Here is a 16,764-nt window from a genome sequence, read left to right on the forward strand (position 1 = left end):
GTACACTAAGGTGCGTTTGAATGAATCTGCGTCAATTTAAAACTAAAATTTTGGAATAAAACCGTTTAGAACTCCTCCAGTGTGCGAAACACGTGCAGGCAGTCCTAGCGAGGAATGTGTTACATAAAGTGGCAGATACATACCGTTTTTCAGCCCGCACTTTGCTCGAGCAATGCGAGCACGTGTAACAGTTGTCGCCCTCGAGCGTGTCCTTGACGGTGACCTCGTCGAGGCTCTGGTGCAGGTTGCGCATGTCCGCCACCTGGCAGCGCACCGTGTAGAACTCTTCCAGCGTGCGCGACACGTGCGGACAGTCCTGGAATGGGAAAAAAAGACGGGTTGCACTGCGGGAGTGCCGGCAGAAGTGAAAACTTGATTATTAACGTTGAGCATGTTTGTTATTTTGGAATGGTATCCGTCTTACGCTTTTTCGATCAGGTCACGTGTCCTGACGCGAGTTTAAGATTTTATACCCATTACAGAAAAAGTGCTCAACGCCGCTAAAGAAGTTTTCACTTCAATAATTAGATCCAATCCAATATTTAAGGCCGGGCTGAAATTAGGCAGTCAATTCGTGGAACATAACATATCGACTGTACTACAGTAATAAAATACATAAGCAAGATAACGGCAGTGCCAACTTCAGCCCAGCCATTAAGTTTAGTGATTACTGTACAAGTCTTATACATATTTATAAAGATAAAATAGTTAACCTATAAATCTATGCATTATGTAGAAAGATTATTTTAAAATTAATATATGGATTATTAGACAATTCTTGTGGACTAAATTTAAGGCACAATAAGCTCGTAAAGAGATGATGAAAAAGACTATAACTTGTTATAAACAATACAATATCAAGGAATAATAGATTAATTAAACTTACCAAAGACACAACATTGTTACTGAGCACCCCACAAAATAATGTTTTGACTAATTTCTTCAATTCTGGCGTCATCTCTTCTAGCTTAGACACGAGGTCAATAAAGAATTCCGCCATATCTTTCTGCTCCCCTGTGTTTAACGGCTGATGATCCATTTGGTACACTTTGCAAAAGCTTCTGGGATTGTACGCCTTTCGTTCACTTTCCTGATAGAAAACAAAACATAAAATTAGATACCTACTATTAACTGAGATATTTTGTAAAAAAATTAAATCTAAACCCTATTTTTGAAGACAATGGTCCTGAATTTAAATTATTGAGGATTTACTTATTAGTTATTACACAGCAGCAAGTGACATGCGGCATGGTTTTTTTGTGTTTTTTTTAACGGCACTATCCATCACAGGGTGTTCGCGCAACCTCTGGATTATTATCCAGTGTCAATTTTTGTTTTATTATTTAGTTAAATACAATCAATGTCTGGAAGAAATCGCTTTAAAGCGCTAAGACCGCCAATGGCCAATGATTAAGCTATCTTTAAGTTAACAAATTGTTTTTTTTTTCTCTTGTATATTAGCAACTAGCTTTCCGCCCGCGGCTTCGCCCTCTTTGTCTAAAACATAATAAATTATATACTAAAAACTTCCTCTTGAATCACTCTATCTATTAAAAAAAACCGCATCAAAATCCGTTGCGTAGTTTTAAAGATTTAAGCATACATAGGGACATAGGGACAGAGAAAGCGACTTTGTTTTATACTATGTAGTGATAAAGAAAAATGATCAATTACAGGCGGCACATACCATCAGATAAGCGAACATGCGCTGCATCTCATGCAGCGTGGCAGCGTGGCGGCTGTGCTGCGGGTCGGCACGCAGCAGCGCCGCGCGGGCCTGCGGCATCATGAACAGGTGCTGCATGCACGACGCCATGTAGCACGTGGCGCCCAGGTTGGTTAGCCCCACGTAGCCGCACTCCGACCGCGACTCTTCCGCTGGCCAGTAGTCCCACGGGTATGAAGATGCTGGACCTGATTGTTTTCATTAAATATGTCAACTAGATTCAAAGAAAACAAGTTATGTTAGTGGTAGTTCGTTAGCTATCAAATTTGCGTTTGACGCAAATCCTGGCCTACTGGGTACTTCTCTTTCAGACAAGTTACTCATATTGTCCTTAGCAAAGCTACCATAGATTCAATATTCACAATTCATATTATATCAAAGAATTTGCACATAGAACAATAAGACAAAACAATCTTACATAAATGAAAACATTTGCAACTCTTACCTGGTTTATGATGTTCCATGAGTTTCTGATAAAGCACCATATAGTTATCGGGAGCACCGCGAACCAACTCTACAAGCAAATCGTACGCCGCAGCACGAGATTTCTGCGACTTGCACTTTGGTAAATTGCGTTGTGACGGGTTCGGTACATCGAATAGAAAGCCAAACACCTAAAATAACAAAAAAATAAATAGTTAAGTAATTAAAATGTCTTTAAATTAAACAAAATGACTTCTGAAATGTTTGGATCGAATTTTTCCCTTTTTGTAATCTTAGTATTTTGAAACATTTAAATTAATCTTATCACTTACCATTTCTAATGTCCTAGTACCCTGTTCGGAAGTTTTGAATGTTAGAGGGTGTTTCAGCAGATGTGTGAGTAAACTCAATTGTCCATATAGTCCGTCATCTGGCGTGCATGGTTCTGAACGCTTTTCTATTATTTCCCTCTTTTCAAGCGAACAACTGATTTGTTCACATAATTCATTGAGATCTGGGGCTCCGCTATCTTCAGATAATGCACCTTCTGCAGGATTAATAAAAGTATAAAAGTCAAATTATACTGGGAAATTTTACAAATTGAATTTTCTGAAAATAGGCAAAATATACCTTTAAAGAAGTCTTCTGGTAATCCATCTATCAATCTACAAACTAGCCAGAAATAATCACGACACGCTGGTCCGTATGGTTCTTTGCCTTCTTCCGCGTGATGGTGAACAACCTTAAACATTTTAACAAAAACTTGAGCACATAAAATTTTATAGATGACTGAAATCTTCAGAGAAGAAACTATTTCTATAGTTAACTTTGCTGGTAAACCAAAGTTTAAAAATAAATATAGGATTTATGGTAACATAACTTAAATCGTTAATACTAAGGTAACTTTGTAACTAAGTATCACCTCATGATGATGATGGTGGTGATGGTGATGAGGTCGCATATCAGCTGCCCTTGGTAGGTGCTGTAGAAGTAATTGCAAAAGTGGCGCTAAAACTGATACTTCGCCGCCCGCACATAACCGGTACAATGCACTGCCGGCTTCGCGACGTACCTGCGAAAAATACATAGATTCGAGTAAAGTTTTGCTATTTATAAACAAGAATAACTTATATAGATTAGATAATAGTATCTAATATCTTCAAACTTTACACAATGGTAAAAACTATTTATCAAACCAAAACAATCTATGTTTTGTCTCGAATTTGTAAGAGTAAATCATGTTATATTGTCCAAAATATGATAACAGTATTCCATTGCAATTTATATCTATGAAATTTTGGTTGATAACGTGTACGTTTCTAAAGCAAACCAGCCTATCCCTATACATCCCTCTATTATAATTTTTTTTAATTAAAAAAGACGTGTGGCACTCGAGGACTGCCGCGGTAAAGCTATTGCATAGCATGTCTTCAAGCCATACCTCCACGCCCGTCGGAGTGGGGAGCGTGAGGTTTTTTCGTTACGGAATTTCTGGATTCGGTCCCCGTGCTCAAGGCCCGCGATAGAAGCTATCCAATAGCTTAACAAGCTAGTTAAAAGTAACAAACTTACCGCCGGATCAGCATCATCGAGCAACAATCTCGGCGCCGCTTTTCTCAGCGCCCAAGCTAACGCAGCAGCTTCACCACCACCGCGCGCCCACACCACGCACATACGCATAGCGTGTTGGACCACCTGCACGTGGTAAATTAAATAGTTCACTGTTCATAATAAAAATAACCATTTTTGAAAGCTATTGATTTAATAACTCAGGCCCCGGAATCACAGACACAATAGAAAATCTATTGTGTCGTGGCCCGATCGGGCCGTTCGGGGCTCAATGGGTTAAATAAAAGGTGCAATTCTTATAACGTTTACATAATTACGATTTTTATCAAAAAATAATTGTTTCATTTTTTTATTTATAATAATGAACATAGAATCAGCCCATACAATTTTCGTCAATCTGTCAAAAAATGCGTTTATGCATACCTGTGCCCGTCCCCAAAATCCTGTTTTGTATGTAACAGGTTCCTTAGCAGTAGCAGCCTCGCACAAAATGGATATTAGCCTGTCCGTTGTCTCTTCTACACTCATCAGAGAGAGCAATGCCTAAAACATTATATTAAAATTTAAGTTCATTTATTAAAATTCAACCTCCATTTTTTAACATTGAAATTGTTATTTTTAACACATTTTGATTATTACTATATTTTTTTTGCATCACATTTTGCAAATTTATGAGCCAAAAGGATATAATTATTAGAATATAACTTACCGGATGTAATTTTGGTGTTTGACCAGCTTCAGCACAAGGTAATGTGCCGATGCGACATAAAAGCTGCAGTAACAACGCGAGGCAATCCTGTCGCCATTCACTGTCATCACTTCGTTGTAATACACCTAAAGACATTAGAGTAGCTTTAGAAATTAATTTCCAAAAATATTTTTATTTCTTAACACATTTTTTTTGTCAACATAAAAGGGATCAAACTTTAGAATGTAAGTAGGTAGTTAAATTAAATCAGAATATATGTGACATAAATAATAATTAACTTACCAGACATCATAATATCATACAGCAACCTCAGACCGCCTTTCTTTATGAACAGTTCATTCCAATTTTCAACAACAACTTTCTCTTCGGCTTTTTCCAAAGTTCCAGTGATTATTCCAGAACTTTCCTTCACGTTTGGGTTGCCATTATTTGAGCTCAACTTATCGATAATATGTAAGGAATACATGAGTTTTTGCGGACTCATTGGATCCAAGAGCTCAGGCAGCTTATTTTCGGAAGGATTTTGAAATGCTTCCAAAAGCGTAGGATTTAGTGGAACCGCTTGTAGAATGTCCCATACGCGACGTGATAGTAGTTGTGCTTTTGTATGGGCCATGAGTTCCTAAACAGAAGAAATATACTTATTCTTTCGTTCTTACTTAATGCTTCTACTTTCAAAATAATAGTTAGTAGTTCTGAAGACAACAAACTCAGATTAAGACATTAATACAAATCAAATTGAAATAAAATTTGGGGAATGTAATTTATTTGTTATTAACATAATAATATGTCTGTTTTCAAGGTAGATTTAATTAGAAGTTATACGTCCCAATGTTGCTTTTTAATGATTCAACCACCCAACATTGTCTCAACATCTTTATTGAAGTGACGCCCACCGACACGGTACTAGCTAAAACACGTGACAATGCTCACCCCGTTAGCGGCCGGCTCCTTCATCTGGCCGAGCGCCTGCATCAGCGTGAACAGGTGGTGGAAGTAGGTGGGGTCGAGCAGCAGGTGCGTGGGCAGCCGCGCGCGCGCCGGCGCCGGCTGCGCGGACGGCCACTCCGCCCACGCGCTGCGCCCGCCCACGCCCACCGACACGAACACCAACTGTGGGATACGTATGTTTTATTAAGCTATTGCATAGCTTCTATCGCGGGCCTTGAGCGCGGGGACCGAATGCAGAAATTCCGTAACGAAACCCTTCCCCCCACCCCACGGGGACGGGCACGGAGGTGTGGCTTGAAGGCATGCAATAGCTTTACCGCGGCAGTTCCCGAGTGCCACACGTCTTTTTTTTTTGTTTAGAATTATATACGAGAGCTTTCGACTGATTTTCATACATTTCTATGTACAAAATAAATTGATAATAAAAAAACGATCAGCACCAAAGTGCAAAAAGCATAAAAAAATTGTATAAAACTTATTTTACCTGATTATCTTTAAACCCCATATCATACAGAGTACGTTCATCATAGTCAATCGTGAGTTCTTGCCCTTGAGTTATCATTCTCAGAGGTCCATCCGTCGATAGAGCCGTTACGGCTTCCTCGCCTTGAATCTGCAAAATAAAAGGGTTCGTTATTAATAACTTTTGTTTGCAGAAGAAAAATAGGACTTCATACTTGCCTTTCGGAACGTATATTTATAATTTCGGCCGCTAAAAAGAGCTAAATAAAATTCATAAAAAAAATGCAGTCACGATGTATCAGTTGAGCAGGCAGCGCACCTGCTTCTCCCACCAGACGTGCACGTGCGCGCGCAGGTGCGCCACCAGGTCGGAGTGGTGCAGCGTGAGCAGCGCGCGCGGGCCCGCGCCGGCCGGCTGCAGCGTGACGCGCACGCTGCCCGCGCCCCCCGCCGCCCCGCCCTCCCACGCGCCCGACTCCGCCAGCGCCCAGCGCCGCAGGTGGTACGCGTATCTGTACCAACATACACAAACGTTAGCCGCGTGCTGCACCATGAAACGAGTGCTGCGATCACGTGATACGACGTGCTTACACCGTAATTGCACTGAGAACTCAATATTTTTTATAATAGAAATATTATGTGGTAAATTTATTTCTAATTCAACTGAAAAACTAAATAATAAGTTCTATATCGATCTTTTTTTTAATAATTTTAGATGCTGTAATATATCATACCTTCTTTTAAAAGTATCCAAGTGAGTCTTCAACAATAGTAATGCCCTCTGTATACATTGCAGAGCCGCCTCTTCAGTCATATGTTCATAAATATTCTGTTTATCGGTCGTCTTTTCTTCTTTCGTATCATCACATTTTATATCCTGGTTCGATGTACCCTCGCCATCTTGACTTTTAGTAATGAGCCTCTCAGCCGCAGACGATAAGTGAAACATGCACTTTGACACAAAATCATCTTCTTGCTGTAATTGCTGCCCCATATAATAGCTGTTCAAGTACTGGATCGCACCCATTGATACATCTGTAAAAAAAATATTTTTATCACATGTGCAATAAATTTTAAAGCTATATACGCAATAATTTGTGAAAATGGATGCGTCTTTTATAAAAAAATATCTCATCAGACTGGATTTTTTTTTCAATATAATTTATTATAGTGTGTATATGTTTGGCTGATGCGGGTCCGTGACACCCGCGCCGCGCACCAAGTTGCCCAGCTGCCGGTACACCACATACTACTTGTACCGTCTGCACACAACACTAGCTCACCAGTGCTGTTGGCCCGCAGCGCGATCTTCCACAGGTGGTCCATGGCCAGCGTGTGCGGGTGGTGCGCGTGGTGCGCGTGGTGCGGGTGCGAGTCGCCCGCGCCCAGCGCCATGCGCGCCAAGTTGCAGAGTTGCTGGTACAGGCTGAGCCCCATTATGCTTATCGTCTGCGAAGTGAAAGTGATTTTAATCAACATCAAAAAAAAGGATGAAGTTTTCACTTCGAGTTTTTTTTTTTTGTTCAAATGTATGCTGAGAACTTTATATATTAGACCAATTTATTAGATTTCGAATTCATTACATTAATAAAAAGTCGATGGGGAATAATGAAATATACATATTTTTTTATTGAATTAAGGATTGCTTCGGCAGTATTTGCACCTACATTTTATTTGTTTGACATAAATAATATAATCAGTAATCTTCAACACTGAGTAAAAACAAAATCACAAATCATCATACCTCTGGATCAAGAGTGGGCATCTTTTCCACATACAAGAATCTTAGCGCATCCAACCCAAGCGCGTGTTGATCGGGCGTCTTGGTGTGCGACAGCAGCCACGAGTACAGGCAGTCGGCACATTCACTGGTACCTTCAACTACTAGACATTGCCAGAGCTCCTCCACTTGCTCTACTGTCAGTCTGGAAAAATAATATTTTATATAAGTTTAAATAATTAATTATCGCCATTGTAAGTCTTGATTTTGAAGAGGAAATTTTGACTTTTCTTTAAAGAAAAACTTATAATCGTTATCTCTAAAGATTTTTCCGTAAACTTGAAAAAATAGAATAATAAATTGAAAAATTAGGAATATATATTTTAAGTACCTATGTATAAATGCGTATACACTATACAATCTTTACAAAAATGAAATAATAATTAATATTATTCTTAAAATTATTAAATTAAACTGTCTATAACATTACACACCTAAAATGATGCGGCGATCCGACCGGCGAGAAGATAGCGGTCAGAAAGTGCAATCGCACAGTCAACTCAGTGATATGCGCGTAGTGCTGTGCCTCGCTTGCACCACTCACGCTACCACTGGCGCTAGCGCTCGCACTTGCACTGGCTCGCTGCTTGACGTAGTGCCGCAAGTCCTCAAGGAACAAGCGCATCATGCCGCGCTCGCGCTCCGCCCACATTACCACCTAGTTTTCGGGAAATATGAAAATTAGGTAAGAAGTATTATAATTTATAAAACAAAAAACTAAGAGACAGGTTTAGAATATAAAGTTATTTTATTTAAATTGATTGTGACTCAACATTTTAAAACGGAATTTAAATCTTTTTGTAAATTTAAAATAGCATACTTTAAAATATATTTTCGCTTCTATACAGTCAAAGTTAGCATATCTTACCTGATGCATATCCATTCCACGTAATTGTTGAAAAGACGAAAACAACTTCGGCAATAGACGAAGAGAAACAGCAACAGACCTAAAAAAACATCACAATTCAGTAAAATATGCCTTAAAAGTAAGTATTAACCCAATTTATTACTAAACATATGAACTTAAATTCATACCTGTGATTCGCGAGGTTGTCAAGACAGCCTTCTATGAACTTAATTCTAATAAATTTATCTGTGCTGAAGCACAACAGAGCACACAGAGCTTTTTCAGCCTCCAACGCAAGACCTTCCCCGAGTTGTTCCTGAAATGATAATTTTGTATTACATTTTCGTTATACATATAAGAAGGGAAGTTTCTTGATCGGTTTCTTCTTTCTTGATCGGATAAGAAATTATTGTGTTATAAACACGAAATTGAAATTTAAGAACAATTTTTGTATCACAATTTAAAAATGTTTCAATTAATAAAATTTTGTTCGCCGTGCTATGGTCACACAGTTAATGTTCATGAATTTTCTTCATAGGCCAAACGCGTGGTGGTCTCAAAGCGTGCAACACAAATTTCACATAATATGTAGTATATCGTCACAATATATCATTTTCATACGAGCAATACCAAGAATTTCTCAACTTTTTTTTGAAGTGAAAACTTCTTTAGCGGCGTTGAGCACTTTTTCTGTAATAATGGGTATAAAATCTTAAACTCGCGTCAGGACACGTGACCTGATCGAAAAAGCGTAAGACGGATGGAGAGTAGACAGCTATCCCCTCTCTCTTACGCTCGTTTTCGCTTCTGCCGGCACTCCGGAGTGCAACCCGTCTTTTTTTACTATGAACACCACTAATTATGAGCTATTTTCATTCAGTTATATTCAATGTTTGAGCGTATTTACACAAGGAGCGTGTTCTGTATCGGCAGGTATACATACGATAGCGCCGTCCTGCAGCAGGTCCCACAGCAGCGTGTTCCCGGGGCGGCACACGTCGTCCACGCTGAAGGGCAGCGCGCCGCCCGCCGCCACGCCCAGCGCCAGCGCGCCCGCGCCGTACTCGGGGATGCACTGCGCCTGAAAACGTGTATCCCGTATGTATCAACCACAGATCACAGAAACTAAAGGGAGATATGGTTAGGGGGCGGGGCCGGTGTCGCAGCAATATGCCCAAAAAAAGAACAAGCTGTAGCGGTGCTGTATACGTACGTCACTTACAAACTAGTGTGCGAACGAATAGTCGCTCTCATATTTTTGTGTGATGACACGCACACAACGCGAAGTATTGTTTTGATTTTGTTTACTGCAGTTGTGTGCGTAAATTTTTTATGAGACATTCAAACTATTCTTTTATATGAGATAATCGCGCGGTAAATGTTAACTGCGCGAAGCTAGAGATGACATCGAGTAAAATTTTATTGAACTGCTAACTACTACTACTACTACTTTGTTTTTACGCAATTAGTGTATGCAAAACTATAAGTTCCATTTCGCTTAGTACACCGTCAAATATACATCCAATATACAGGGTGCCCCCCTATATATTATAAAAATACTCAACACCAATTGCTAACCAAAATCAAACCAGTTTCTTGCTGAATATGATCTGTGGTAATTGATTTCCATATAACGTAATTATTCGCTCAGTAAAACACAAATTAGCAGCATAATGGTTATCACCACAAATGAGCAGCACATCTTCAAAATTCATAACATACCTTTTTTTTTATAGTGGGGAAATCTTCTTAGATACCCCCGGCTCCCGGGGATGGAGCCGTGGTTATGTCGGATATCTACCGACTAAAACCCCACTCTGTTCCATCACGCTGCCTTGGGACGGAACTGCGGGAACGGTTACGACTCTACCACATACCTGAGCTGCAAGTCTAGCCAGCTCCTCCTCACACGCGGAGTCATCTTCATCGAGATCTGGCAGACGGTGCGAGTGCGGTGACACGGCTGATGACGCACTACCCTCCTCTTCTGAACGCCGCTTGTAACTCTCCAGGAGACGGAGTTCCATCAATCTCCTAAACGAAGCATATAAAATGTTCTTAAAAACATATTATGTCTCAAAAATCAAAGCATATAAAATGAGCTCTCCAGGAGACGGAGTTCCATCAATCTCCTAAACGAAGCATATAAAATATACTTAAAAACATATTATGTCTCAAAGCATATAAAATGATAGTAAAAACTTTACTGTCTAGTATTTTTGGTTAGTTAGATGAATCAGAAAAAAAACGTAGAATCATTTTTTCTTGGTTTAATTAGCAATCGAAACCTGTCCAATGCCCATGTTAAATAATATTAATAGAGAACTGAAATAAATAAATATTCTATCGATGAAAAGTTAGGCTAGCTTTAGGAGACCAACTTGAACAAACAAACATCTGTAATGAAGGAATAAATTTATGATTTCAAATAAAAAGTGAAGTCCCATGTCCCCAAGTGGGGTAAGGGGCAGATGCATTATACATCTGTTTCACTGATCGATTTTCTTTAGGGACAAGGAGGTGATCAGCCTTCTGTGTCCTACCAGACCGAGACATTTTTTTTTCTTCGTCTCCACCGGGAATCGAACCCAGGACCCCTCGGTGCTACGCACACGCGTCAACCACTGTACCAAGGAGGCGGTCATGATTTCAAATAGCTAATCAATATTAACTTGCAAAAGTTTATCATAAACAGTTTTTTAAGTGAAGAATATCACTAACCTTGCATCAACATTATCGCATAGCAATTGGCAGTGCGCTGTATCGCTTCCAGACGACTCTTCCTCGACTTCCGACACTGACTCCGCGAGCTCCGCAGTTTTTAGTTGTGCTGCTATTTGACAATATATTCGATATAATAAAAAATAAAGCTTTTTCCATTAACTTAAATATGTTATACTTATTAACTTGGTAACAAAAACCTTAACTTGATTGTGATCGTAAAAACTTACGCTAATATTTTGGGGAAAATGAATTAAAGGTTATACTTTACTGTTTATGGTTTAACTTGTCTACGTATAAACCAACCATTTATTTTAAAACTATTTAAAAGTCGCGTTCTTTCATTATCACGCACAAAACATATTTCATCACACTCGCTCGTAAGTAGTTCACGAGTCGGGCAATTACCTGACTTGCCATTACGAATTCTGTACAACATATAGGTACTTATTACAACTTTAAAAACATTTTTTGGGAAATGTTAACAATAAATAAAATTCATATTTTATGAACTGTATGGACCATGCACTCACGGAAATGCCTGGGCTTGCCGGGCTTGTGCCGTTTCTTATACAGTTTCTTCTTACGCGGCCGCAATAATTCTTCAGGACCACTGCTTGCACTGCCGCTACTGCCGGCGCGCTTGTTGCGTCTGTTATTCGTAATTATTAATTTGTTTGAGAAAATAGTCGTAAATACTATCAATAATCAGTCAATGAAATGATCATTTTATCGTATACGTAAATAAAATAATGACAATTATGCAATGTGAAAAAAATCTATGTACTATAAAGTTTACAGGAGCGACTCATTTGATCGCAAGAAAACACGTAAACATAACACTAGTTATTATTCTGTGACATAACGCAATAATCAAAATTATTCTCTAATATCAAATCAAGTCAAAAACTGTTGTAAAAGTTAAAACAATGCAATGAATATGATACATTGTATTGTGGCTATTAATTGTATTTCTATATGTCTGTAAAACTATTACTCACTTTTGACACGATTTAAGTGTTGTGCACTCCTTTTTGGTAAGTTCTTCACCCTCGCGAAGCCATTCGATTTGTTCAGCTAAAATTAAAAATAAATATTATTAAATTTAAAATTAGTTTTTTGTTTAATAGGTATTTATTTAAGCACTAGCCGCGCGGTTTAGCCCGCTTGGCTCCGCTCTTGTTGGTATTAGCGTGATGATATATAGCCTATAGCCTTCCTCGATAAATGGGCTATCTAACAATTCAAATCGGACCAGTAGTTCCCAAGATTAGCGCGTTCAAACAAACAACAAACAAACTCTTCAGCTTTATAATATTAGTATAGATTCTTTAAATATTACCTGTTAACTCACGCTGATGCTTGCTTTGCTTTCGTGGCGTGGGGCCAGCCTCTTCTCCAGATGTGCTCAGCTCTTCACACTAAAGTGGCAAATAGGGTTGATTTTTTTTCAATTAACTATGCATCATGGAACTATTGTCGAGCCAATTTAATAGGCAACATTTGACGTCTATCAATTTTATCTTCGAAGAGAGGTAACCTGCTTAAAAACATCGATTAAAGTGAATTAATCGATACGGATTTGAAACATTTGTAAATCGAATTTATTAATTTATGATGATTTTTGTTCACAAGTAATCAATGCATTCGATTCTAGACGTCAGATCTCGATTTTTAGAGTAACATCTCTGGTATTTAAAAATAAAAAAGGTTTATTGACACAAAATTGTAGCGACGTCAGTTCTTCAATTCAGAAATTGTTTATTATGTTTAGAATGGTTCATCAGTAAAATGAAATCTTAAAATTACTTGTTTCGGTCATTATTATTATAAATATGTAATCGTTATTGAAAAAAGTTAAGCAAATGTGCAGATCTAACAGAAAGAAATATCATGTTATTCTATGTTGTCGTTACTAGGTTACGTTGTTGAATTTTGTTGAACTGTCAAATGTTGCCTATTAAAATGGCTCTACTATAATTTCTTTCAGAAAAAAGTATACTGATATCAAAATATTGCTAGCTTTCCGCCGGCGGCTCCGCCCGCGGTTTCAAAGAAAAACTCGCATAGTTCCCGTTCCCGTGGAATTTCCGGGATAAAACCTATCCTATATTACTCGTGGATAATGTAGCTTTCGAATGGTGAAAGAATTTTTAAAATCGGTCCAGTAGTTTATGAGCCTATTCATTACAATCAAACAAACAAACAAAGTTTTCCTCTTTATAATATGTATTAGTGTATATGTGCTGTACTGTGAGGTGTATGTTTCGGACATGATGTACTTAAATAATGTAATATTTTCTTATTACATTATTTAGGTACCATTTTCAATACCAACTTTCTAAGGATCTTTAAATAAAATTAACTAATTATAGTTTTCTTTTTTTAATAATAAAAGAGCAATAACTCACAGGATCATCATCCGAATTCGTCTGGTCCATACTAACGCTAGCTTCAGACGAGGAGCGGTGCGGTTTGCACGCGGGTGGGGGTAAACGCGGCGGTTCCCCCGCCGGGCTGCCCGCGCCGCGACCGCGCGTCCACATCGCACGCATTAGTGCGGACGCTAGGTAGAGACTCTGGAAATACATTTATGTGATAATTTGAGCTAGTGTTGACTAGAAAGCAATGTACGTCACATAAAATAAATTGTTTTAACGTTCTGGTTGCACATAATTGTTGGTATGTAGCTTGACACGTTTTTGGCGCAGTGAGAGGAGTTCACGCATGAAGTTTTTGTACACGTAGATTTTTTTAGGCCCACTAACACTTTGCTTAAAAGTTATTTTTACAAATCACGTGCCATTATACATGATTTAAACTAGCAAAAAGTAATATGTCTGAAAAGTGAATTGTCTTATATATCGCACTGAAACTAAAAAATAATCTGTGAGGAATTTATCAAAACATTCTGAGATTGAAAGTTTTAGGTTAAATTAATTTTTTAGGGTAGTTGAAAATTTCATGCAAGTCACATAAACTACTAAATTTATTCACCTGCTCAGTATGTTCCTTAGGTGGTAAAGAACACAGGAGGCTATAGAGATGGGCACATGGTTTTGGAGATAAAGCTCTAATGAATCCCGGCAGGAGGTCATACACTTGCCGTCCACAGTGCTTTAGCTGAGCTGCCGCCCACACAAGCTCAACATGTTCGGAGGTAACTTGTCCCTCCACTGCTAGGAATTTGAGGATCATGTGGGACTGTTTGATAACCTAGAAACATTTCTACTTTTAAAATTGTAAGCACATGCATAGACGAGGCACTAGACTTAAGTGCAATGGATTTACTCAAACTGATCATGAAGAAATTAACAATATGTAAAATAAAATTATGTAACTGTAACAATTTAACTCAATATTCAATGTCATACGTATAGAACATTGAAAACAATTTTGAATTAATATTGACTTATCTCCTTACCTCAACATGCAAATTTGGCCCAAACAAATGTTCAATGATGTTATTGAATGACAGCCATGCAGCCAATTGCTGTCCAGCTACCTCTGCGTCAGCTGCTGATTCTCCTGCACACAGCTCATTGTGCGCAGCTATATGAGCATTGATCTGGGCTATACCAGCTAGCCTCATGGTTAATGTACTGCTATTGAAGTATTTGAAAGCCAGTGCGAGCCCATCTTCGTCAAAGGCAAGCGGTGAGTCTAGAGGCTCTTTAGCTGCACCCCACATGAAGTCTAGGAGAGAAATACATTGGTTTTTAAATGCATTTAATGTTTTACATCCAATATTAAGTAAGTTAGTACTAAATAGTAGTAACTAGTAACTAGTAACTAAATAAGTTAGTATTTAGAATTGAGTTATAGATTCAATAAACAAAGTGAAAAAATAATATTTTCGATAACAATTTACTTGTATAATGCCAAGTATAATATGATAATTTATAAAAGCAACTCACCCGCCATTGATTTGACTGCAGGGACTCTCAAGTCCTTATCCTCTAAGCTGCACATGTATTTGAGTATTTTACTACGGAGAGGCATGAACTGTTGTGCTACAGCTCTAAAATTCAACCACAGTTTCAAATTTCCTACTGCCGCTACAATTGCATGTGCCATAGACAGTGGTAGAGTACTCGCTGTGGCATGTTCAAACACAGCTGTCATCGCACACACCCCACCCAATTTACAAAATAAATTTACATTTCTCAATAAATATGGTGGTATTTCAGTATCATGTAGGTCACAATATGAGCTTAGATTTGATATTTCTTGAGCGGAGAGATCATCGAGTCTACTCAAAGTGGAGTGTTTGCAAGCTATGTACAATGGAAAGTTATGAAGAAAAACTTTAGACACAATGTGTAAAAGTTTTTCTCTCTGCTGTATGGGCCATGGCTCATTTTCTGTACTTGTGGATAACTTTTCCGTTTTAGCTACATCACTAGAACTCTGTTCGCTGGGCTCTGCTTTTTTTGTACTCTCCTGTTTTAAATCACCCTCTGATTTCTCATCACTCTCATCATTCTTTGTTGAGCTATTCTTTTCATCCTTTGGTATCTCTTGACTGGTATCTGATGTATTATTTGGTGGATTCACTGATGCAGCAATTAATTCATCTTTAAGTAATTTCAGTTGAAATACGGAAAGACAAATAATACTTTGAACAACAAGATTAAATCTTTCAAAATTTTTAACGTCACGGTAACAACACATGCATTGCCTGCAAAATACACAAAATATGAAGATGAAAATAATTGCAAATAAAACGTGTGTAAAAGTTTTACTTCGGTATTCTAAAGAAACGTAATTTTATAAAATATAAAATACTTTTCGAAATGTAAACAAATAGACGTAATTACCTCTGTGGCCAGGAAAGAATGTAATTTAATACTGTTTCAAGCTCAGTCTGACTTATTGAGGGATATTGGGACACATCGTCGGTTAGTCGCGTTTCGCCTAAAATTAAGAAAAATATAAATAAAAACCTTCACAGTTCTTCATACCGGTTCAATTTGATACCAATAGGATTATTTTGAAGTCGATATACACAAAATAATATTGTGCAAAGTGAATAAACCACAAAATTTCGAAACAATGTTCCTTACAGTTGACTAAAAGCTGTGAAAACTCCGAACAAACATCACACATTCTTAAAGTTTTGTTTGAATAAGGAGCGAAATATTGTTATAATATTGTCGCAACTATTGTTTTGTTTGAGATATTGATCATTATTATTTATTGATATTTTCGTATCAGAAAACGAACACTGCCTTTGAAATGTCAAAGAATCCGTTCCTCCCACAGAGCAAGTAATGTTCCTCCATTGTTGACGATACTTGTCAAAGCAACGTTCGGATACATTCAGAAATTAGACATTTATCTATAATTTGCTTTTATTATATTATTCATTTATACTCATCCTATATTCACGATTTCAATAGAATAAAATATAACATTATGATTCTATAAACGGGAATACCTTAGGGCAATACATATTTGGTACTAATATTCGATTGATTTTTTATATTAGTGATGAAGAGGTGATGAAAATCTAAATAATTTTGTATCTGTGTAAAAATTTTAATATGACATTTCAGTTTTGACTGTGTCATAAT

General features: G+C 37.9%; 1 protein-coding gene and 1 long non-coding RNA gene across 2 annotated transcripts in view; one reads left to right on the forward strand and one right to left on the reverse strand.

Moving 5' to 3' along the window:
• puf (ubiquitinyl hydrolase 1 puf) overlaps positions 1 to 16,434 on the reverse strand; it is a 45,008-nt gene extending 28,574 nt beyond the window's left edge. Inside the window, exons 1-32 of the mRNA XM_089706849.1 lie at positions 16,255 to 16,434; positions 16,009 to 16,105; positions 15,106 to 15,869; positions 14,613 to 14,884; positions 14,186 to 14,404; positions 13,600 to 13,767; positions 12,531 to 12,609; positions 12,190 to 12,265; positions 11,722 to 11,840; positions 11,189 to 11,300; positions 10,345 to 10,501; positions 9,411 to 9,548; positions 8,656 to 8,783; positions 8,489 to 8,567; positions 8,055 to 8,278; positions 7,585 to 7,765; positions 7,124 to 7,289; positions 6,575 to 6,875; positions 6,160 to 6,352; positions 5,863 to 5,991; positions 5,361 to 5,540; positions 4,710 to 5,049; positions 4,428 to 4,552; positions 4,142 to 4,261; positions 3,722 to 3,844; positions 3,072 to 3,221; positions 2,780 to 2,891; positions 2,482 to 2,696; positions 2,172 to 2,340; positions 1,688 to 1,914; positions 887 to 1,090; positions 144 to 316 (exon numbers count right to left, since the gene is read on the reverse strand). Of these exons, the coding sequence (XP_089562975.1) occupies positions 144 to 316; positions 887 to 1,090; positions 1,688 to 1,914; positions 2,172 to 2,340; positions 2,482 to 2,696; positions 2,780 to 2,891; positions 3,072 to 3,221; positions 3,722 to 3,844; positions 4,142 to 4,261; positions 4,428 to 4,552; positions 4,710 to 5,049; positions 5,361 to 5,540; positions 5,863 to 5,991; positions 6,160 to 6,352; positions 6,575 to 6,875; positions 7,124 to 7,289; positions 7,585 to 7,765; positions 8,055 to 8,278; positions 8,489 to 8,567; positions 8,656 to 8,783; positions 9,411 to 9,548; positions 10,345 to 10,501; positions 11,189 to 11,300; positions 11,722 to 11,840; positions 12,190 to 12,265; positions 12,531 to 12,609; positions 13,600 to 13,767; positions 14,186 to 14,404; positions 14,613 to 14,884; positions 15,106 to 15,869; positions 16,009 to 16,105; positions 16,255 to 16,297 (5,783 nt within the window). The 5' untranslated portion in view covers positions 16,298 to 16,434. The remainder of the gene's footprint in view (positions 1 to 143; positions 317 to 886; positions 1,091 to 1,687; positions 1,915 to 2,171; positions 2,341 to 2,481; positions 2,697 to 2,779; positions 2,892 to 3,071; positions 3,222 to 3,721; positions 3,845 to 4,141; positions 4,262 to 4,427; positions 4,553 to 4,709; positions 5,050 to 5,360; positions 5,541 to 5,862; positions 5,992 to 6,159; positions 6,353 to 6,574; positions 6,876 to 7,123; positions 7,290 to 7,584; positions 7,766 to 8,054; positions 8,279 to 8,488; positions 8,568 to 8,655; positions 8,784 to 9,410; positions 9,549 to 10,344; positions 10,502 to 11,188; positions 11,301 to 11,721; positions 11,841 to 12,189; positions 12,266 to 12,530; positions 12,610 to 13,599; positions 13,768 to 14,185; positions 14,405 to 14,612; positions 14,885 to 15,105; positions 15,870 to 16,008; positions 16,106 to 16,254) is intronic.
• LOC149480368 (uncharacterized) overlaps positions 1 to 16,764 on the forward strand; it is a 95,321-nt gene that overhangs the window by 53,245 nt on the left and 25,312 nt on the right. The gene's annotated exons all lie outside the window — the stretch shown is intronic.

This window comes from Colias philodice, chromosome 18 (assembly GCF_061535455.1).
Source record: "Colias philodice isolate Cphi_HAF_F1 chromosome 18, ilColPhil1 Martin Lab GWU primary, whole genome shotgun sequence".
Taxonomy (NCBI): domain Eukaryota; kingdom Metazoa; phylum Arthropoda; class Insecta; order Lepidoptera; family Pieridae; genus Colias; species Colias philodice.